Genomic DNA, 16,203 nt, shown 5'->3' with positions numbered 1-16,203 from the left:
ACATCATCAGAATAGTGCAGGCAAAAGGTTCTAGTTTTGTTAGAACATCATATTAAAAGAACATTTTGTGTAAAACATTCTGTCATTGAGGCCTTGATTATTATCTTGACATGTTTTAAACATTAGTTTATGAACGTTCTTCTGAATGTTACAATAAAAACATTGTGGTAATGAACTTTTAATCTTATGGGAACATTATTTAAAATGTGAAATACCATTATAACCTTCTTTGAGCATCAAATTTTAATGTTTTCTTAGAAAATTACCTTATTAGAACTTGTAAGTAATGTTTGCCAACGTTGTGGGAACATTTCCTGCTCGCTGGGATGTCATCTAGAAGAAGCTCAAGTCAAAGCGGGTGACACCACAGAAGCTTTCGCTGAGTTCAAACTGAGGACGTGTTGACTCTGATTGTCTTGGCAGCTTTGTAGCTTTCATTAGCATGTAGCACAGAGAACGGCATAATGAAAAACATTTACATTTATTTTTATTACTGACTAGAGACGTGTCCCGTGTCTGTGTGTGTGTGTGTGTTTGCATTTCAGAGTGAGAGTGCCATTGTGAAGGAGAGGGAGCTGTCCCTGGAGCTCGCCAGGATCAGGGATGAAGTGGGTAAGTGGGGTAAAGCGTGACAGATATGGCACCACAGGGAGGACAGAAAGCAGCGAGTCACTCACAGCTCACGACACATGATGAATTACAACAGCACACAGGAGACAGAAGGAACAAGTGACCCCTGAGAGTCCACGCTGCTGGTAGACGTCTGGATTTAGTCCTACAGCGAACAGCATACAGCAGACACTGTAGAAATGCTGCTTTGTTGATGTTGTTTCATTTCAAACATTTTAACACTATGAAAAAATGTCATTACAATACAATTATAGCAAGAGAAACTTAAATGAACTTTTGTCCTTTTCTTTTCTGCTTTGTGCATGACCTCAATTTGAATAAGCTGAAATATCTAAGCTGCGATTGTGTTCCAGCTTTCAGTGTCGCACACTGGGAGCAACTGCAGCAGGAGAAGGAGGAACTGGAGCGTCGTTTTGAGGCTGAGCTGCAGGGATTGCGGGCCCAGCAGCAGAGGGAGCTGGGAGCGCTGGAGGAGCGGCTGAAGGCGCAGCACATGGACCAGACCGAGAACCTGCAGGCCCAACAGCGAGCCGAGCTGGAGGAGCTACGTTTCAAACAGCAAGAGCAGGTAGACTGGATATATGTCCACGTAGTCAGCAGTTTCTGTATAACAATGCTGGTGTGCCTGTATGGACTGGATGTGGGCTTTTATCTGCAGAAGGGAACATTTGGTAGTTATTTTCGTGATGGTTAATTGTCGAAATCTTGACCGCAGCTTGAGGAGATGAGCGAGAACCATGAGGAGTCCTTGATGGAGATGGAGACGGCTCACAACGACACACTCGCCACTCTGCAGGAGGAGCATGCACGGACTGTGAAGAGTAAGCAGCACATTTAAAAGCTGTACTGACTCACCGCTCTGCAGCTCAGAAGAGATGATAACATGTTTATTTTTCTTGCGTCAGATTTGAAGATGGCCCATGAACAGCAGAGGAAATCTCTGGAAGAAGAGTTTGAAAAGATCAGACTGTCACTGCAGGTTAGCAGCTGNCTGATATCCTTTAGGATGAGAGGTGAAACGTCTTCAAGGAACTCAAGCAAGTCCAGTTGCTACGATTAATCCACGAGAATAACTATGACCTGGATGACTGAGAATCTTCACAGACATTATGAAAACTATTGTTTCTTCATCGTTTCATTCAAACCCTTGTAACAGCCTCTGGCACGTTAGAACAAGGTGGGTATAGGAAGTCGGCAAGATGGATCCGTAACTTCGGCTTGTATGTTTGCTTTGATATGGATATCGCCCTATAACGTTACATATTCTTGTTTTCTACTGACAATATATCAGCAATTGCATAAGGAAGTGTGACTGTTTGATCTTATGACAATGTTTATACACATTGTCAACTTTTACATAGAAATGTCCAGAACCATTTCATCAAGTCTAAGTGAAAATATTTCATCACTCTTCCCCCTCCTGCTCTGTGTTTCTGTAGTTCGTGGTCGACCAGCAGCAAGTCACGCCGCCGTTCGGCCAGAAAGAACGCAGGAGTTGGACCGAGCCCTGATCCAGCAGCTGCGAGAGCGCTGCGAGCAGCAGGCCCTGCAGCTGCAGAGCCTTCAGGCGGAGCTGAAGAAGGCCTCCCTGTGCCTGGATGTTTTCAGCATCACGACCCAGCACTTCTGTCACAAGGTAGGCTTTAGCAAAGCCCTCAGCAACCCTGACAGCACACGTATTCTTTCCTCAACTTTAAGAGCCTCGTAAAAGTCCGGAGTCATAATTCTTCCAGCCTAAATCCTAAACCAGGACGGCAGCGGGCGTCACGTGATCCTCTTCTGCTCCACTTTCCTTAAATGTCTGTTTAAGGAAGCTTTGACATTTAAGATTTGGGAGCTTTGTAGTACTGAGCTAAGTTATGAGAAATTAATCCTAGACGTGTTTTTCAAACGTCTGGATTTGATCAATTAGATTATTTTTTTGCATTAAAACTTCTTGTAGTCTAACAATAATGTAACTTGATCAATAGATATTTGCCCATATCAGGCCATGTTGGGGTTTTTTTTTTTGTCTTCATACCACACAGTAAACAAAAGAGAGGCTCAATAAATTTAGGAAATGTATCTAGGACGAGGTTTAAAAAACAATATTGATTTTATTCCTTTACAGAATCCTGTGATAAAAACTTGCATTGCCTAATTTTAAAGCTTGCATCATATTTATTCTTGTCGTATATTTGTTTCTTAGGTATTATTCAGGCTATGTTACAAAACTGCTGTTAAAGTCTGCTGTGGGAAGACTGCAGCGAGCTTCACAATGCGACTACAAAGTGTGTCGCATCCTTTAACACGAGTGACACCTGTAGCATCCGGCTTTTGTTGTCAGCATCACTTTGTTCACAAAGGCCCGTCATTTGCTTGTAAAACCTGTTGTGGCTTTTTGGTTGCGTTGGGAATAACTGTGAGGCAGCGGGATCTGTCAGTGAAACGGTTTGTAGTGCTGAGGATTTACAAAGGTTTTACTTGTTTAAAGGGTGCATTGTGGCTTTTTATGTTTGTAAATGGATCTGATAGAGCCATGTGGGGTCCATCATGTCGCTGCTGAATGGTTGATTGAATGGCATCTGAACATATTTAGGACCTGAAAGTGTGATGAGTCTAATGTTCTTTGTGTGAAATAATCGCTGCTGTTGGTGTCTAAATCAAGCGTACCTTTGCTTATGTGGCTCCTAAGACTGACTGAGTCCACTCTGCTTCTAAAACCTGGATTAAGCGCTTGTTTCTTGCCCTTTGCTGGTCCTCTGCTTGCATTTCATCCGTCTCCCTGCCCCACCCATGGGTTCTGCTCTACAGTGGCAGATGATTAATAAGATTAGAGCTGCCAGCCTGGACCTGCCTGGGCTTTTAGTGAGACTGATTGTAAGGCATGGCCAGAATAACCTCCAAGGTCCGCCGGTGGGAGACTTAAGAATACATTTCTCTGACATATAGTGCTTCTGCAAATAATATCAATGGAGGGACAGGACTCTCCTTTTGGAATTTTCCTTAGATTTAGTCTTTTAAAACTACAGTGTAGGTGATTTTCAGATGTAAACAACCTTAAATGTTTGTTCAAATGTCATTTCTTGCCCATCCTGTGTGAAATGCAGCTTGTTACATTTCCAATATTGTCCAAGATGATCTATATTTGTGGCTCAAAGACTCAGCACCACTGCTCTTCTAGTGGCCACATGTTTGGATTTAAATGTGTTTTTTGTATGTGAGATTAATTAAAGAAATGCAGAAGACTTACATTCTCTTGCATGAGCATCACCAGATTTAAAGTGCTTTATGATGTATATAATTGAGCAATCTGAGCATCTACTTCTTTTGCAAGAAACTTTATATTTAAAGCTGCAATTGGTGCATCACAGTTTCAGTCAGAGCTGTCAGAGATAAGTAGTTTTTCATTAAACGTGCGTGTGTTCTGTATGCATTTCAATCTCTGCATGTAGTAATTTTCCCTAAGCTGAGGAGCAGCAAATAATTGGGCACTTATTGATCATCTCCCTCCCCCATCTTCTCCGGCTCTCCCTCTTTTTATTTTTTCTCAAAGATGCAGGAGACCTCGCATGTGTGTGTGTCGGTGTGTGTGCGTTGCTCCCTGCGATGCGTTTGAATGTGATGCGGGGCGTGTTGGCGGGGGTTTGAGGGGAGGGCAGGCAGAGCTGGGCTGAAGCTGCCAGTCTTTGTTCCAGAAGGGATAAACGATGGTCGCAAACCAGGAAACGAGGTGAGGCTTTGGTTTTTCCCTCGTCTCTCCTCCCCTCTCCTTCTCCCCCCCTTTTGCCTGCCTGCCTCCCTCCTCCTCTGCCTCTCTTTCCTGTATCTTTCTGGCACTCGCGTCTGTCACTGCTGCCTCCCCAGCCGGCTAAGGGATGCTGCTATCTGCTAGCCTGGTATGGGCCACTGCTGCTGTAGGCTCCATTTCCTCCCTCTGTGCTGTCTGGACCAAACGGTAAAAGGCAGTGTCTTCTGCAGGCAGCGAGCTTGTTTCAGCACCGAGGATTCCTTTATGTATGTGGGGTTGTGCGCATGTGTGTGTGTTTCGTTGGGGGGGTCTGAGTGTTTCTGTCTATATGATGGTTATGTTCACTTGTTTCCTGGAGACAGAGCCGGTGGAGAGTGTAAAGCTCCGCATGATTATGCTGAGTCAAAGCAGGCTTGTGTGTCGCACCGTGCAATTTTCTTTTCCTCTTTAGATTTTGCAGGGACATTATATGAATTGCTGCTGATTTGTATTCTTACAACAATCTGGCTATTTCAGTGTGTACATCATGTCAACAGTGTGTGTCTGGTGGTTAATTCTGGCTGATTGCAGAACTTTCACATTGGATGCATTATTCTCCCGTTTACATGATGTTGCTTAATCTCTCCTCTGCAAAAAAAAAAATGAAGAAAAGTTCAGTTTTCATTGTTAAATCAAAGTGCATTTTCTTGGGTGTTAAATCTCTTCAGCACAGACAATCTAAATGAAGAAGCAGCTGCATGTTGGAATCTTTTTATGGTCCCTCTGAAACTGGGCTGATTGCATGGGTGCAGACTTGGTGGAGGTTAATTAACTCATGACAGCGTCTCCTTGAGAATAAGCACTCCCGACTATAAAAAGCAATGTTTTTTTTAAAATGAGCTGCGCTGAAATGATAAATCGATTGAATGATAGACATCAGTTTTTGATCATCCATTAATGGTTTCTAATGTGCCGTGGATAAATGCTGCAGCTCACTTCTCCAATGTGAGGATTTGGTTCTTTTTGGTTTTAAATCATTGGAAATAGAATATTGTTGAGTTGGAGACTTTTGGTCAAGCAACTGGAAGTCGTCATCTCTGGGTTCTGGGTAATTATAATGGTCATTTTTCACTATTTGGCAGCAGAGAGGATAATTATTCTATATCAAAACTAAAACGGATTAGGTTGCCTTGGTGAAAATTAGAAAACATGTCACACAACTAACTCCCTGGAGATCTAAACGTTGGGGGGGGGAGGTCAGGGCAGGACTGGGGATTGATGCGTAGGAGCAGAGGTGGAGCTCAGGCATAGGAAATGAAAAAGCTCCTGCCCATGTGTCATCCCTCCTGAGGACCCTCCATGTTTCCTGATGACTGCGTGTTCCCAGTTAAACCTCTCACAGGATGACATCATTACTGCCGAGACACACTCTTTACTATCTCATACATTTTTCACCGGCTCCTCTCCGTCCCTCTGCTTCTTTGTTTCTCGTGAGCACCGCTTTGTGATTTCTGCTTTACATCCAAGCAACAGTGTGCGCTGCCTTTATGCTGCATGTTTAGCGCCGTGATCGATACACATTTAACTGTCTGGGCTGAATATTGAGGAGACCCCAGTGGATACCAGACACGGCCTGAATATACATGACGACATTTTCATTGTAAACAATTTAACAAATGCTGAAATTGACCCTTGCAGGCTTCCATGATGCATTTCGCTAGATGTAAGAGTTACTGTGATCTATAGTGCTATAGAACACACTGTGACGCTCCTCCCACTGTGTGGAAGGTCAGCTTCGCCTTTGTGAGAAGGCAGTGAGCTGACATTTGCCTTCCCGGCTATAAAAACTGACTTCCCTCTGTCGCTCTCTTCCCTCCACCTGACATCAACTTTCTTTTCTGATTGCACCTTCACAGAAATCATGACACAAACCATTCTCTGCTGCTGCTGTATTCCACACAGCTTTTCTGTTTTGTGTTAGTTTAGTTCCAATAAATTACATTAGATTTAAGTAAATCTCTTGCAAGTACACCCACCATCGCTTTCTTTTAGTCAGGTGGTGGCAATACATTGAAATTGTGGTTCAACACACAGAAAATGATGATCATGTTTGTCAGTGAATGAAGACTGTTGTGCCCAGTTTGTATGTCTTCCTAGATCCACAGTGATCCGACCAGCTCACACTTTTACAGAACAGTATCTAGCATGACAGACAGCAAACACATTTAGTGTCAGGTATTGTGCCAAGTTGTTACGTCCGTAGAGTTTTGATTTTTATTGCTTTTCATGCTTCTGTCATATTTTTAACCCAAGAAAAGGAAATTGAAATTGCTGGTGCTGATTTTGGTGCAAGATATAATCTGACTTGTGTTTTTTTTTTTTTTTACTTAATTATGTGGTCTGATTGGTTCCAACATGTCTTAACTATACTATGGCATGACAGTAAAAAGCAGAATGTAAGCTCTATTCCACCTGTGACATGTGTTGCAACGACATTTTTAGTAACAGAAATAGCAAATCAACAAATAAATCCAACAGTGATCTGAACTATATGGGTTTAAATCATCTTTGTTCCTGTCTCCTCATTCTGCATAAACAAAATGGTGAACACACTTGCTTCTTTTTTAAAGTGAAGCCCTTTGTTTCACTGTTTAGAGATGCTACCTTCTAAAGGTTCTAGATTTGAACCTTACATTTTTTTCTCTCACCTTTATGAGTAAGGAGACCTGATGAATGTTTTCATGTCATGTTTGTGTAAATCTTGTGACAATGCTGACATCCAAAGCTCATCTAATTCACCTGAACTGTGTCCCAGCTAGAATTCTGTTTTGTTCTTTAAACGTTCTGAGGAAGTTCTGCAAAGTTCTAGTAATGTTTTCTTTAATTTCCTTTTCTTAACTTATTTGAACAATGAAATCGTTTTCAGAATGTTGCATTTAGAAAAATCCTTTCTTTGTTTATCACACAACATTGGGAGAACATTTATGGAACATTGTTCTCTCAACAGCACCCTCAAAACATCATCAGAATAGTGCAGGCAAAAGGTTCTAGTTTTGTTAGAACATCATATTAAAAGAACATTTTGTGTAAAACATTCTGTCATTGAGGCCTTGATTATTATCTTGACATGTTTTAAACATTAGTTTATGAACGTTCTTCTGAATGTTGCAATAAAAACATTGTGGTAATGAACTTTTAATCTTATGGGAACATTATTTAAAATGTGAAATACCATTATAACCTTCTTTGAGCATCAAATTTTAATGTTTTCTTAGAAAATTACCTTATTAGAACTTGTAAGTAATGTTTGCCAACGTTGTGGGAACATTTCCTGCTCGCTGGGATGTCATCTAGAAGAAGCTCAAGTCAAAGCGGGTGACACCACAGAAGCTTTCGCTGAGTTCAAACTGAGGACGTGTTGACTCTGATTGTCTTGGCAGCTTTGTAGCTTTCATTAGCATGTAGCACAGAGAACGGCATAATCAAAAACATTTACATTTATTTTTATTACTGACTAGAGACGTGTCCCGTGTCTGTGTGTGTGTGTGTGTTTGCATTTCAGAGTGAGAGTGCCATTGTGAAGGAGAGGGAGCTGTCCCTGGAGCTCGCCAGGATCAGGGATGAAGTGGGTAAGTGGGGTAAAGCGTGACAGATATGGCACCACAGGGAGGACAGAAAGCAGCGAGTCACTCACAGCTCACGACACATGATGAATTACAACAGCACACAGGAGACAGAAGGAACAAGTGACCCCTGAGAGTCCACGCTGCTGGTAGACGTCTGGATTTAGTCCTACAGCGAACAGCATATAGCAGAGACTGTAGAAATGCTGCTTTGTTGATGTTGTTTCATTTCAAACATTTTAACACTATGAACAAATGTCATTACAATACAATTATAGCAAGAGAAACTTAAATGAACTTTTGTCCTTTTCTTTTCTGCTTTGTGCATGACCTCAATTTGAATAAGCTGAAATATCTAAGCTGCGATTGTGTTCCAGCTTTCAGTGTCGCACACTGGGAGCAACTGCAGCAGGAGAAGGAGGAACTGGAGCGTCGCTTTGAGGCTGAGCTGCAGGGATTGCGGGCCCAGCAGCAGAGGGAGCTGGGAGCGCTGGAGGAGCGGCTGAAGGCGCAGCACATGGACGAGACCGAGAACCTGCAGGCCCAACAGCGAGCCGAGCTGGAGGAGCTACGTTTCAAACAGCAAGAGCAGGTAGACTGGATATATGTCCACGTAGTCAGCAGTTTCTGTATAACAATGCTGGTGTGCCTGTATGGACTGGATGTGGGCTTTTATCTGCAGAAGGGAACATTTGGTAGTTATTTTCGTGATGGTTAATTGTCGAAATCTTGACCGCAGCTTGAGGAGATGAGCGAGAACCATGAGGAGTCCTTGATGGAGATGGAGACGGCTCACAACGACACACTCGCCACTCTGCAGGAGGAGCATGCACGGACTGTGAAGAGTAAGCAGCACATTTAAAAGCTGTACTGACTCACCGCTCTGCAGCTCAGAAGAGATGATAACATGTTTATTTTTCTTGCGTCAGATTTGAAGATGGCCCATGAACAGCAGAGGAAATCTCTGGAAGAAGAGTTTGAAAAGATCAGACTGTCACTGCAGGTTAGCAGCTGTGATTAACATACTTTTTTAAGATGCATAGTGTGACACATTTTACAGATGGTGACAAACTAACAAGTGTACATCTGTCCGGTCTCCAGGATCAGGTGGACACGCTGACGTTTCAGAATCGAAGCCTCAGAGACCGAGCGAAGCGATTCGAAGAAGCTCTTCGCAAGAGCACAGATGAGCAGATAGTGGTAACTGCTGCATGATACAGCACACAGCGATGCATTTAATGCTCTGCAGAGTGTAGCAGCATTAAACGCCAGGGTAAAGAAAGTATTGTTAGTTGGTTTTAAAGATTGATTGTAGGTTTTGCTGTTCTTTCCAGGATGCTTTGGCCCCATATAAACACATTGAGGAGGACCTGAAGAGCCTGAAAGAAGTTCTGGAGATGAAAAATCAACAAATCCATCAGCAGGAGCTGAAGATTTCAGAGCTGGAGAAAATAGTAGGCTTCGAGTTTCTGCTTTAGTTTAGCACCGAAGGGATCATGGTGTTAGTTTCAAGGTGGCTTGTATGAGAAGTAAAAGGATTAAACTCACCAATAAAAGTTAGATGTTTAAACGTCAGTGATGCCTGACATGTCAGGCAGCCCAACAGCAGCATACAATGGCAAAAAGTCAATAAGAGTCGTGGCAGCTTGTTGAGATTTATGAATGATTTCACTCTTAGACTCTTAGTCTCGAAGTGCATCAATACTGCAGCCCTCCCATTTACACACCCTGTCTTCACTGGGACAGATGTGTCCTTTGTAAACTAACACCATCGATCATAAATCCCTGTTTCACTTGTTCTAGACCGGCGTTCATCATTTGAAGAATTTAATGTTGTGCACTTCTCACCTGTGTTTTTGAGCAGGCTGAAAAGAATGTGTACCTGGAGGAGCGAGTACAGGTGTTACAGCAGCAGAACGAAGACCTGAAGGAACGAATAGACAAGAATCTCGCTGTGTCCAGGTCAGTTTACAGTTCACAGGTGAATCTAGCTGGTTCAGAAGTCTTTGTAATTTGGTTATATTACTTACAGTATGTGTTGAGAAGATTTTTGCTGACTGAAGACAGACGGTTCTGAGCTGATGATGCAACCTGTTGCTCTGAAGCAGATGCAGGAATTAAAAGACTATTTCCAGCTTAATTAACTAAATCGGACATTTGCTTATCACAGGCCTGCACACCAAATGCTGCACAGCTTTATTATGAAAATATGCATGCTTTGCAGAATCTGTAATGTTAAAAGTAATTCAGAAGGATTTTGTGTCCCTATTTTCCATCAACTTGTCTTGTTCATCTCCATTTAGTGATGTGGTACATTTCACAGAAACACAAAACAAACCCAGTATCAGGTATTACACTGTCTGTGTATGGAGAGTGGACAGATTTAGGCAAATACAGCAAACACTTGTTTTTGTCCCTTTTCCTCTTCAGGCAACTCTCGGAGGAAAACGCCAACTTGCAAGTGAACGTGGAGAAGGAGAGCAACGAGAAGAAGCGTCTGAGTCGCACCAACGAGGAGCTGCTGTGGCGTCTGCAGACGGGCGAGCTAAGCCCTCGTATGTCCCCGACTTCCTCCCCCATCCATCGGCCCTCCTCGGGACCAGGCTCCCCCGCCCGGCCACACTCCTACCATCAATGACACTCTCATGGAAGCTCTTCTATCTAACGCTTTCTTTTAATTTAGTGTCAGACGCCCTGATATTTTTCTTTTTTTTTACAAACTCTGATGAATGTTCCTCTCAGTTTAAAGGGAAGGACACAAACGTGATGCATTTCCAAAGTTGAACCCCAGGAATTTTAACCTTTGACCCAACGAATTGTATTAATGATCACACCTCTTATTATTCAAGAGGGAATTCTCCACTTTTTTTTTTTTTTTTCTATTCCACGCCGACGCCCCCCCACAGAGACCTGGTCATTGTAGATTTCAGAGAGCAGAATCAAAAGTCACGGTGCCTCAGTTCTATGTTTTCGCCTCCATCCGCATCTCCATCTTCTCATCCAGCGCTCAGGATGATGGATGAACAAGACATAGCGAACATCAAAAGTGCAAACGACAAACACAAGAAGCGCCTTTTGCCGTCCATTCTCTCCCACCAGCAACGTTTACCAGGGCACAGGCAATACTTTGGGTAAAAAAAACAAATCTATCACAAAACTACCTACAGTGAGTTCCTCTCAAAGAGTGAATCCTTCTCTGTGGCATGTTAACCTTTTCATGCCAAAAACAATTCATATGTTGGGAGTGTATGAATGACTGCCATTTAAACCTCAATCATCCATCCTACTGTCTTCTGAAACAGCTAGCTATCATGACAAAACATGAATCCACTGAACTGCCAACACAGTGTAATATTTATTACTGAAGAACTATAAATTGTACAGGTATTGCTCTCTTTAAAGCATGGTCTGTCTTCCAGTTATAACGAACTTTACTTTAGGATTGTGGCGATGTGGAGCGGAAGGGCAAAGGGGCAACAAACTGAACAGGATCTATTAAAAAGTAACTCAAGAAATAATCACTGTATTATAGATTTCAGACTGAGTGAGTTGGTGTCCCTCGCCTTCAGTCGGGTTCAGAAAATATAAAAATGCAGGATCTGTAAAAACCACCAAAGAGGAAATCATTCAACACAGCAGTTCATCGTGTACTGTAGCCGTCATATGTTTGGAGCTGCGGAATCAGCCGTGAACGGTGCAGACGTTGCGAAATGTAAATCTGTCCTCCTGCATTGTTAATCTACTTCTTTTCTCTTTCCCTTCTCATTAAGAGCATCAGTGCTCCAGCAGCTGCCCACAGTTGTTGCTGTTCTCTGTGTATTCTCCACAGAAAACCCGAACTTGTATTCTCCATTTGAACCCTTCAATTGACTTCTGGCTAAATTCCCGTCATCCACAATTTGCTAAATCATCTTTTCAAAAACAAAAATCAGCTTGCAGTGTTACCTCATTTTCTCATTGTCGAGAATAATCTCAGGTCTTGAGGAGAATTAAGCAACTGCCGTAACTCTTTTTTTGTTTTTGTTTTCCATTAAATGTACTTCTCTGCTATGTTTACATAACCGCTCGTCTCGAAGGCCTGCTCTGCGATACCTTCTTTGTATAGCATTATTTGGATGTAAAGAGTGTAGTGTAGTCAGGAAATGTATTAACATGAGTAGAAATAGTGTTTTATTACATTAATCTTTTATTGTAATAAAGCCATATTTCTTTTACTGAACCCCTCAGATATGAAATGTTCAAATTTGCTGTTTGGCCAACAAGTTTCTTACGTTTAACTTGTTCGCTGGTGGGTTTGTTCTATAAAAGGAAGCCGAAAGGACGTTTCTCTCCATCAGGTACTCCGATTGCACTGATTGCCTCTGTGTCCTGTGGACATGACCTTGTACTCATTTACTGAATGTTTGTGCGACACTAGAATAAGAGTTTTTGTTTACAGTTTACATCTCAATGTCAAGAGGAGGAAGGTCGGTGCATCGCGTGGATGTCGTGACTTCTGTTGATTGTTTACAGGACTTGCGTTGTAAAAGATTGTGTTCAGTATTTCAGAGATTCATGCACTGGATAAGTTTATATGAAAGCATGTCTTCATACGGTTGTTGTGTACGATTTGTTTGACATTTCATTGTTTATTTATTTGTCCTCCAATCCTCCAGAACTGCAACTGTAGCTTAGCTGGTTAAAATATTGTGGTCAATGATAAGAATTTATGTCTATACTGTATATGTTGCACTTTGTATTTAAGTATTAAATCACACTAAGTATACACAATAAGTGTACAAATATGAGATTTTAATGTGGATATGCGTTTAAATATAGGATTATGATATAGAGCTCTTTCTTTCTTAGCAAAATATGGGAAACTTCTGAGGTAATAATGCAGTGAACACACAAAGGCTTTAGCGACAGATGCCACACAAGCTTTCTAACTGCAATCATATCAGTGCAAATCTGAGTTATTTTAGCTTGTTTTATCATCACTTTCTCTGCATAAAAGACTGCAGCATGTCTATAGGCAGAGGGAAGACGATGGTGGAGTTCTTCTCCGCTGCGATGGTGTTGAGAGTCTGCAGGTATCGCAGCTGGAGAGCAGAGGGCGCCTCGGCCATCACAATGGAAGCTTCTTTAAGAGCGCGGGAGGCCTTCATCTCTCCCTCTGCGGCGATGATCTGAAACATGAGCCAACATTACTTCCATCTTTCATTTTAATTTTAAGAGGACGTAAAAAAAAAAAAAAAAAAGGAAATGAGGTTGAATGTGGCTCACCTTGGCCCTGGCCTCCCGGCTGGCCTCTGCCTCTGCTGCCATGGCTCGCTGCAGCTGGTGAGGCAGCTTCACATCCTTGATCTCCACACGCTCCACCTTGATTCCCCACGGATCAGTGGCTTCGTCCAGCGATTCCTGCAGGGTGATATTTAAAAAGCAAATACTCCAGTTACATTCAACAGCTCTGTTTTAATAGACAACAAATCAAATATAGATTAAATTTAGCAGCCAACTCTTCAGATCTGTGGAGCCTTTTAGCCTGCATTAGATTACTATTTTGGTTTTATGGTGCATTTGTCCACTTGTTATACGGAAATTGTGTCAGTCGCAGCTGTTTTGGAGTTTTTCTTGCCTTTAGTAGCCAAATCAAACAGCTAATGCAGCGGGAAAGTAACAGATTACTCCAGAATTAGAGCTTGTTCGCTTATAAACGTTTGCGTTTTTGTTTTTTGTCGAGCATTTCTTTTACATTTTCCCTCACCACTCATGTTTTCCCTGTAACTTGCACAGCTGGTCAAAATGAACACAGTAATGTAAGGGAAACTTGGAGGGTGATGACGTAAGTAGTGGACTTCTAACATCTGCACCACTACAAAGAAGGCTGCACAGGGCATTTGGAAAGCAGCTACACATTGTATTTCAAGATTTGAGTTTTTAATTGTCACATGCTCATGCAGGGTGTGCAGTGAAATGCAAAGTGACTGCTCTCAAGGCTTTGCAACAACAATTAGACTTAAATAGAATAGTTCTTGGGAAACGACAGAAAATTAGGGGGGAAAAGTGTCATAAATTATAAGGAAAGTTTTTTTTTTAAGGTTGTTTAAATCAAGGCTAAAGTAGAAGTGATGATCTTAAACATTTAAATCAGAGATAATTCTAGCAGCTGAACTTGAATGGTTGAGTTCTCTTCACCTGCATGCTGAGTGAAATACCCTCTCTGTCGGATAGAAGCTCTGCAAGGTTTTTGGTCCCAAGCACGTTCCTCAGAGTGGTTTGAGCGAGCAGCCGTGTAGACGAGTGCGCGTTGGACACTTTGGTCACAGCTGAGATTGGGCAGTATATACGGAAGTAAACCACACCATCCACAGACACGGTCACCGAGTCCTTGGTTAGGATCTGCAGAGGTTAAAATATTCTATTTATTATTTTATTAAGTGATTTAATTCGCCCACAAAACTTAGATAGACTGAGAAACAGGAGATTTTGAGAGAGACATGACGTACCTCTTGTGGAGGGATGTCAAAGGACACAGTTCTCAGATCGACTTTCACGAAGGTGTCGGTGCAGGGCAAAATCATAAACAGTCCTGGAAAGCAACAAATGTCATTAGATCATAGTTTTGGAATACAGTTGCTAAGTTTTCAGCCAGTGAAATCAGTTTCTGGAATGGTTTTCCCACATGTATATTAGTGTCCAGTAACAAACCTGGCCCTTTGGGTTTCCTGTCTGATATCCGGCCGAGTCTAAAAATGACGGCTCGCTCATATTCCTTCACTATCTGTAGGTTAGAGACAACCAACCATCAACCATCATACCTCATCACGTGTAGCCACACCAACAAAATAAATGCAATCTGTGTCACATTTCAACAGCAAGTAGTGATTAAACCCTACACAGTAGTGCGATGAGAAGATACTCCACCTTAACACTCATTAATATTGTGATCGGGCAGGTCAGCACCGCTAAGATGAAGGACACAATCACCAACAGCCAACCGCAACATTGCAGTTTCCCTGATGTGTCTGTAGAGAGAGTGGAGATACTCGACAGGTTTGCAGTGCAGCTACTTGTGAGCATTTAGATTTCAGACTGACAGGCATCGCACTCAGCTTGTTGACATAATTAAACACTAAAATGATCCCGTGGGACCTGTATATAAAGCTGTGTATATTCACAGCTTTATATACAGGAAAAAGAATGAAAAGAAAATTAAATAGCATACAATTAAGAAAGGTAAGAGCAGCAGGAATAAAAACAAAGATACAAATATAATTATAAAGAAAAAATACTTGACACAACAGTGCTGTTGTGTCAAAGAGGGCCGGTTTTCTGAAACGTAACTCCTACAGGTCAGGGCTCCATAGAATCAGCTGTCTTTGGGCCTTTAAAGCCCTGATTAATCCAAACTTCCCCCTCTAATTTGGTGTCTTTTGGTGAGCAAAAATTACCACTTCACATCTAATGACAGTCAAAATATAAAACTCATTTTTTGAAAAATCCTATAAAGTAAAGTTTACCTTCAACATTTTCCTCGCTGATGTCCAGTTTTCTCTGTGTGACCATCTCTGCTGTGCTGGACGTCGTGGAGATCATGAGCAGGAAGTCGGTGGAGTCGATGCAGCAGGTGAAGCGGCGCAGCGTTTGTTTACCCGTCTGTTCTCCCTGCAGGGTGCGGTCTGTCTGCTGCCCCCTTCACGAGTCTGACAAACACACACATGAACTCCAACTCTCACAGGGTGTGTGACTCAGTCACCTAGCGGGCGCCAAGCCGGTAACGTGAAACATGGAGTCTAGCAGCTCCTGCGTGACTCTGGTGTTGGACAGCTTCGAGTTCAGCTATCGTGCTATTTCATTATATTCAGGCCCAGGAGTCTGTCACCTGTTGAGTGCAGGTTATAAATAAGTAATCAGCGGTGTCCAAGTCGTGAAACATGAGACACAGTGGAGAAAGAAGATGTGATCATGCTCACTGCTTCTCTTATGAGGAAAGTTTCCCCACATTTTCCCCCATAGATGTCCCACTTTTTACTAAATGAAAGAGTTAGATAAAAATATACACATTTATTGCATGGAATTTAAAGTGAAGGTAACCTGTATGGCAGGAAGTTGATCAGAACATAGTGTGTGTGAGCAATAAGGACTAACATGAAAGCAGCTCCTGACTGTAATTTTCCAGTCAGGTCCTGAATCGACCGTCACATGCTACTTATTTGCATGTCAGCTCATGACATGATGTGTTTGCAAATCCAGGTGCAG

At 42.2% G+C, this 16,203-nt stretch overlaps 2 protein-coding genes across 2 annotated transcripts; one reads left to right on the top strand and one right to left on the bottom strand.

Moving 5' to 3' along the window:
- The first annotated feature begins 898 nt into the window (after positions 1-898).
- Positions 899-12,732, top strand: LOC103360910 (microtubule-associated tumor suppressor candidate 2-like). Its single transcript, XM_008286844.1, has 12 exons — positions 899-1,198; positions 1,346-1,451; positions 1,536-1,643; positions 2,070-2,266; positions 7,902-7,968; positions 8,340-8,554; positions 8,702-8,807; positions 8,892-8,965; positions 9,064-9,162; positions 9,297-9,416; positions 9,827-9,924; positions 10,393-12,732. Exons 1-12 carry the CDS (start codon positions 899-901, stop codon positions 10,598-10,600), a joined length of 1,698 nt encoding a protein of 565 aa, XP_008285066.1. The 3' UTR covers positions 10,601-12,732.
- Positions 12,733-15,643, bottom strand: LOC103360896 (erythrocyte band 7 integral membrane protein-like). Its single transcript, XM_008286825.1, has 7 exons — positions 15,465-15,643; positions 14,869-14,969; positions 14,653-14,725; positions 14,451-14,533; positions 14,140-14,343; positions 13,228-13,362; positions 12,733-13,130 (listed from the first exon to the last, which is right to left on the bottom strand). The coding sequence occupies exons 1-7, from the start codon at positions 15,538-15,540 to the stop codon at positions 12,939-12,941; spliced, it is 864 nt and encodes a 287-aa protein (XP_008285047.1). The 5' UTR covers positions 15,541-15,643; the 3' UTR covers positions 12,733-12,938.
- Positions 15,644-16,203: the final 560 nt, after the last annotated feature.

This window comes from Stegastes partitus, unplaced genomic scaffold, assembly GCF_000690725.1.
Source record: "Stegastes partitus isolate 25-593 unplaced genomic scaffold, Stegastes_partitus-1.0.2 Scaffold472, whole genome shotgun sequence".
Lineage (NCBI taxonomy): Eukaryota > Metazoa > Chordata > Actinopteri > Pomacentridae > Stegastes > Stegastes partitus.
The sequence above is the reverse complement of the archived record's forward strand: the minus strand, read 5'-3'. Positions and strand labels throughout refer to the sequence as shown.

Excerpts from the sequence above, each read along its gene's own strand:
- LOC103360896 (XM_008286825.1), bottom strand. The coding sequence starts at position 15,540 with ATGATCTCCACGACGTCCAGCACAGCAGAGATGGTCACACAGAGAAAA. Across the intron at positions 14,970-15,464 it reads CAGCGAGGAAAATGTTGAAG|ACACATCAGGGAAACTGCAA; the intron begins GTAAACTTTACT and ends CTCTCTCTACAG. Across the intron at positions 13,131-13,227 it reads GCCGGGAGGCCAGGGCCAAG|ATCATCGCCGCAGAGGGAGA; the intron begins GTGAGCCACATT and ends CTCATGTTTCAG.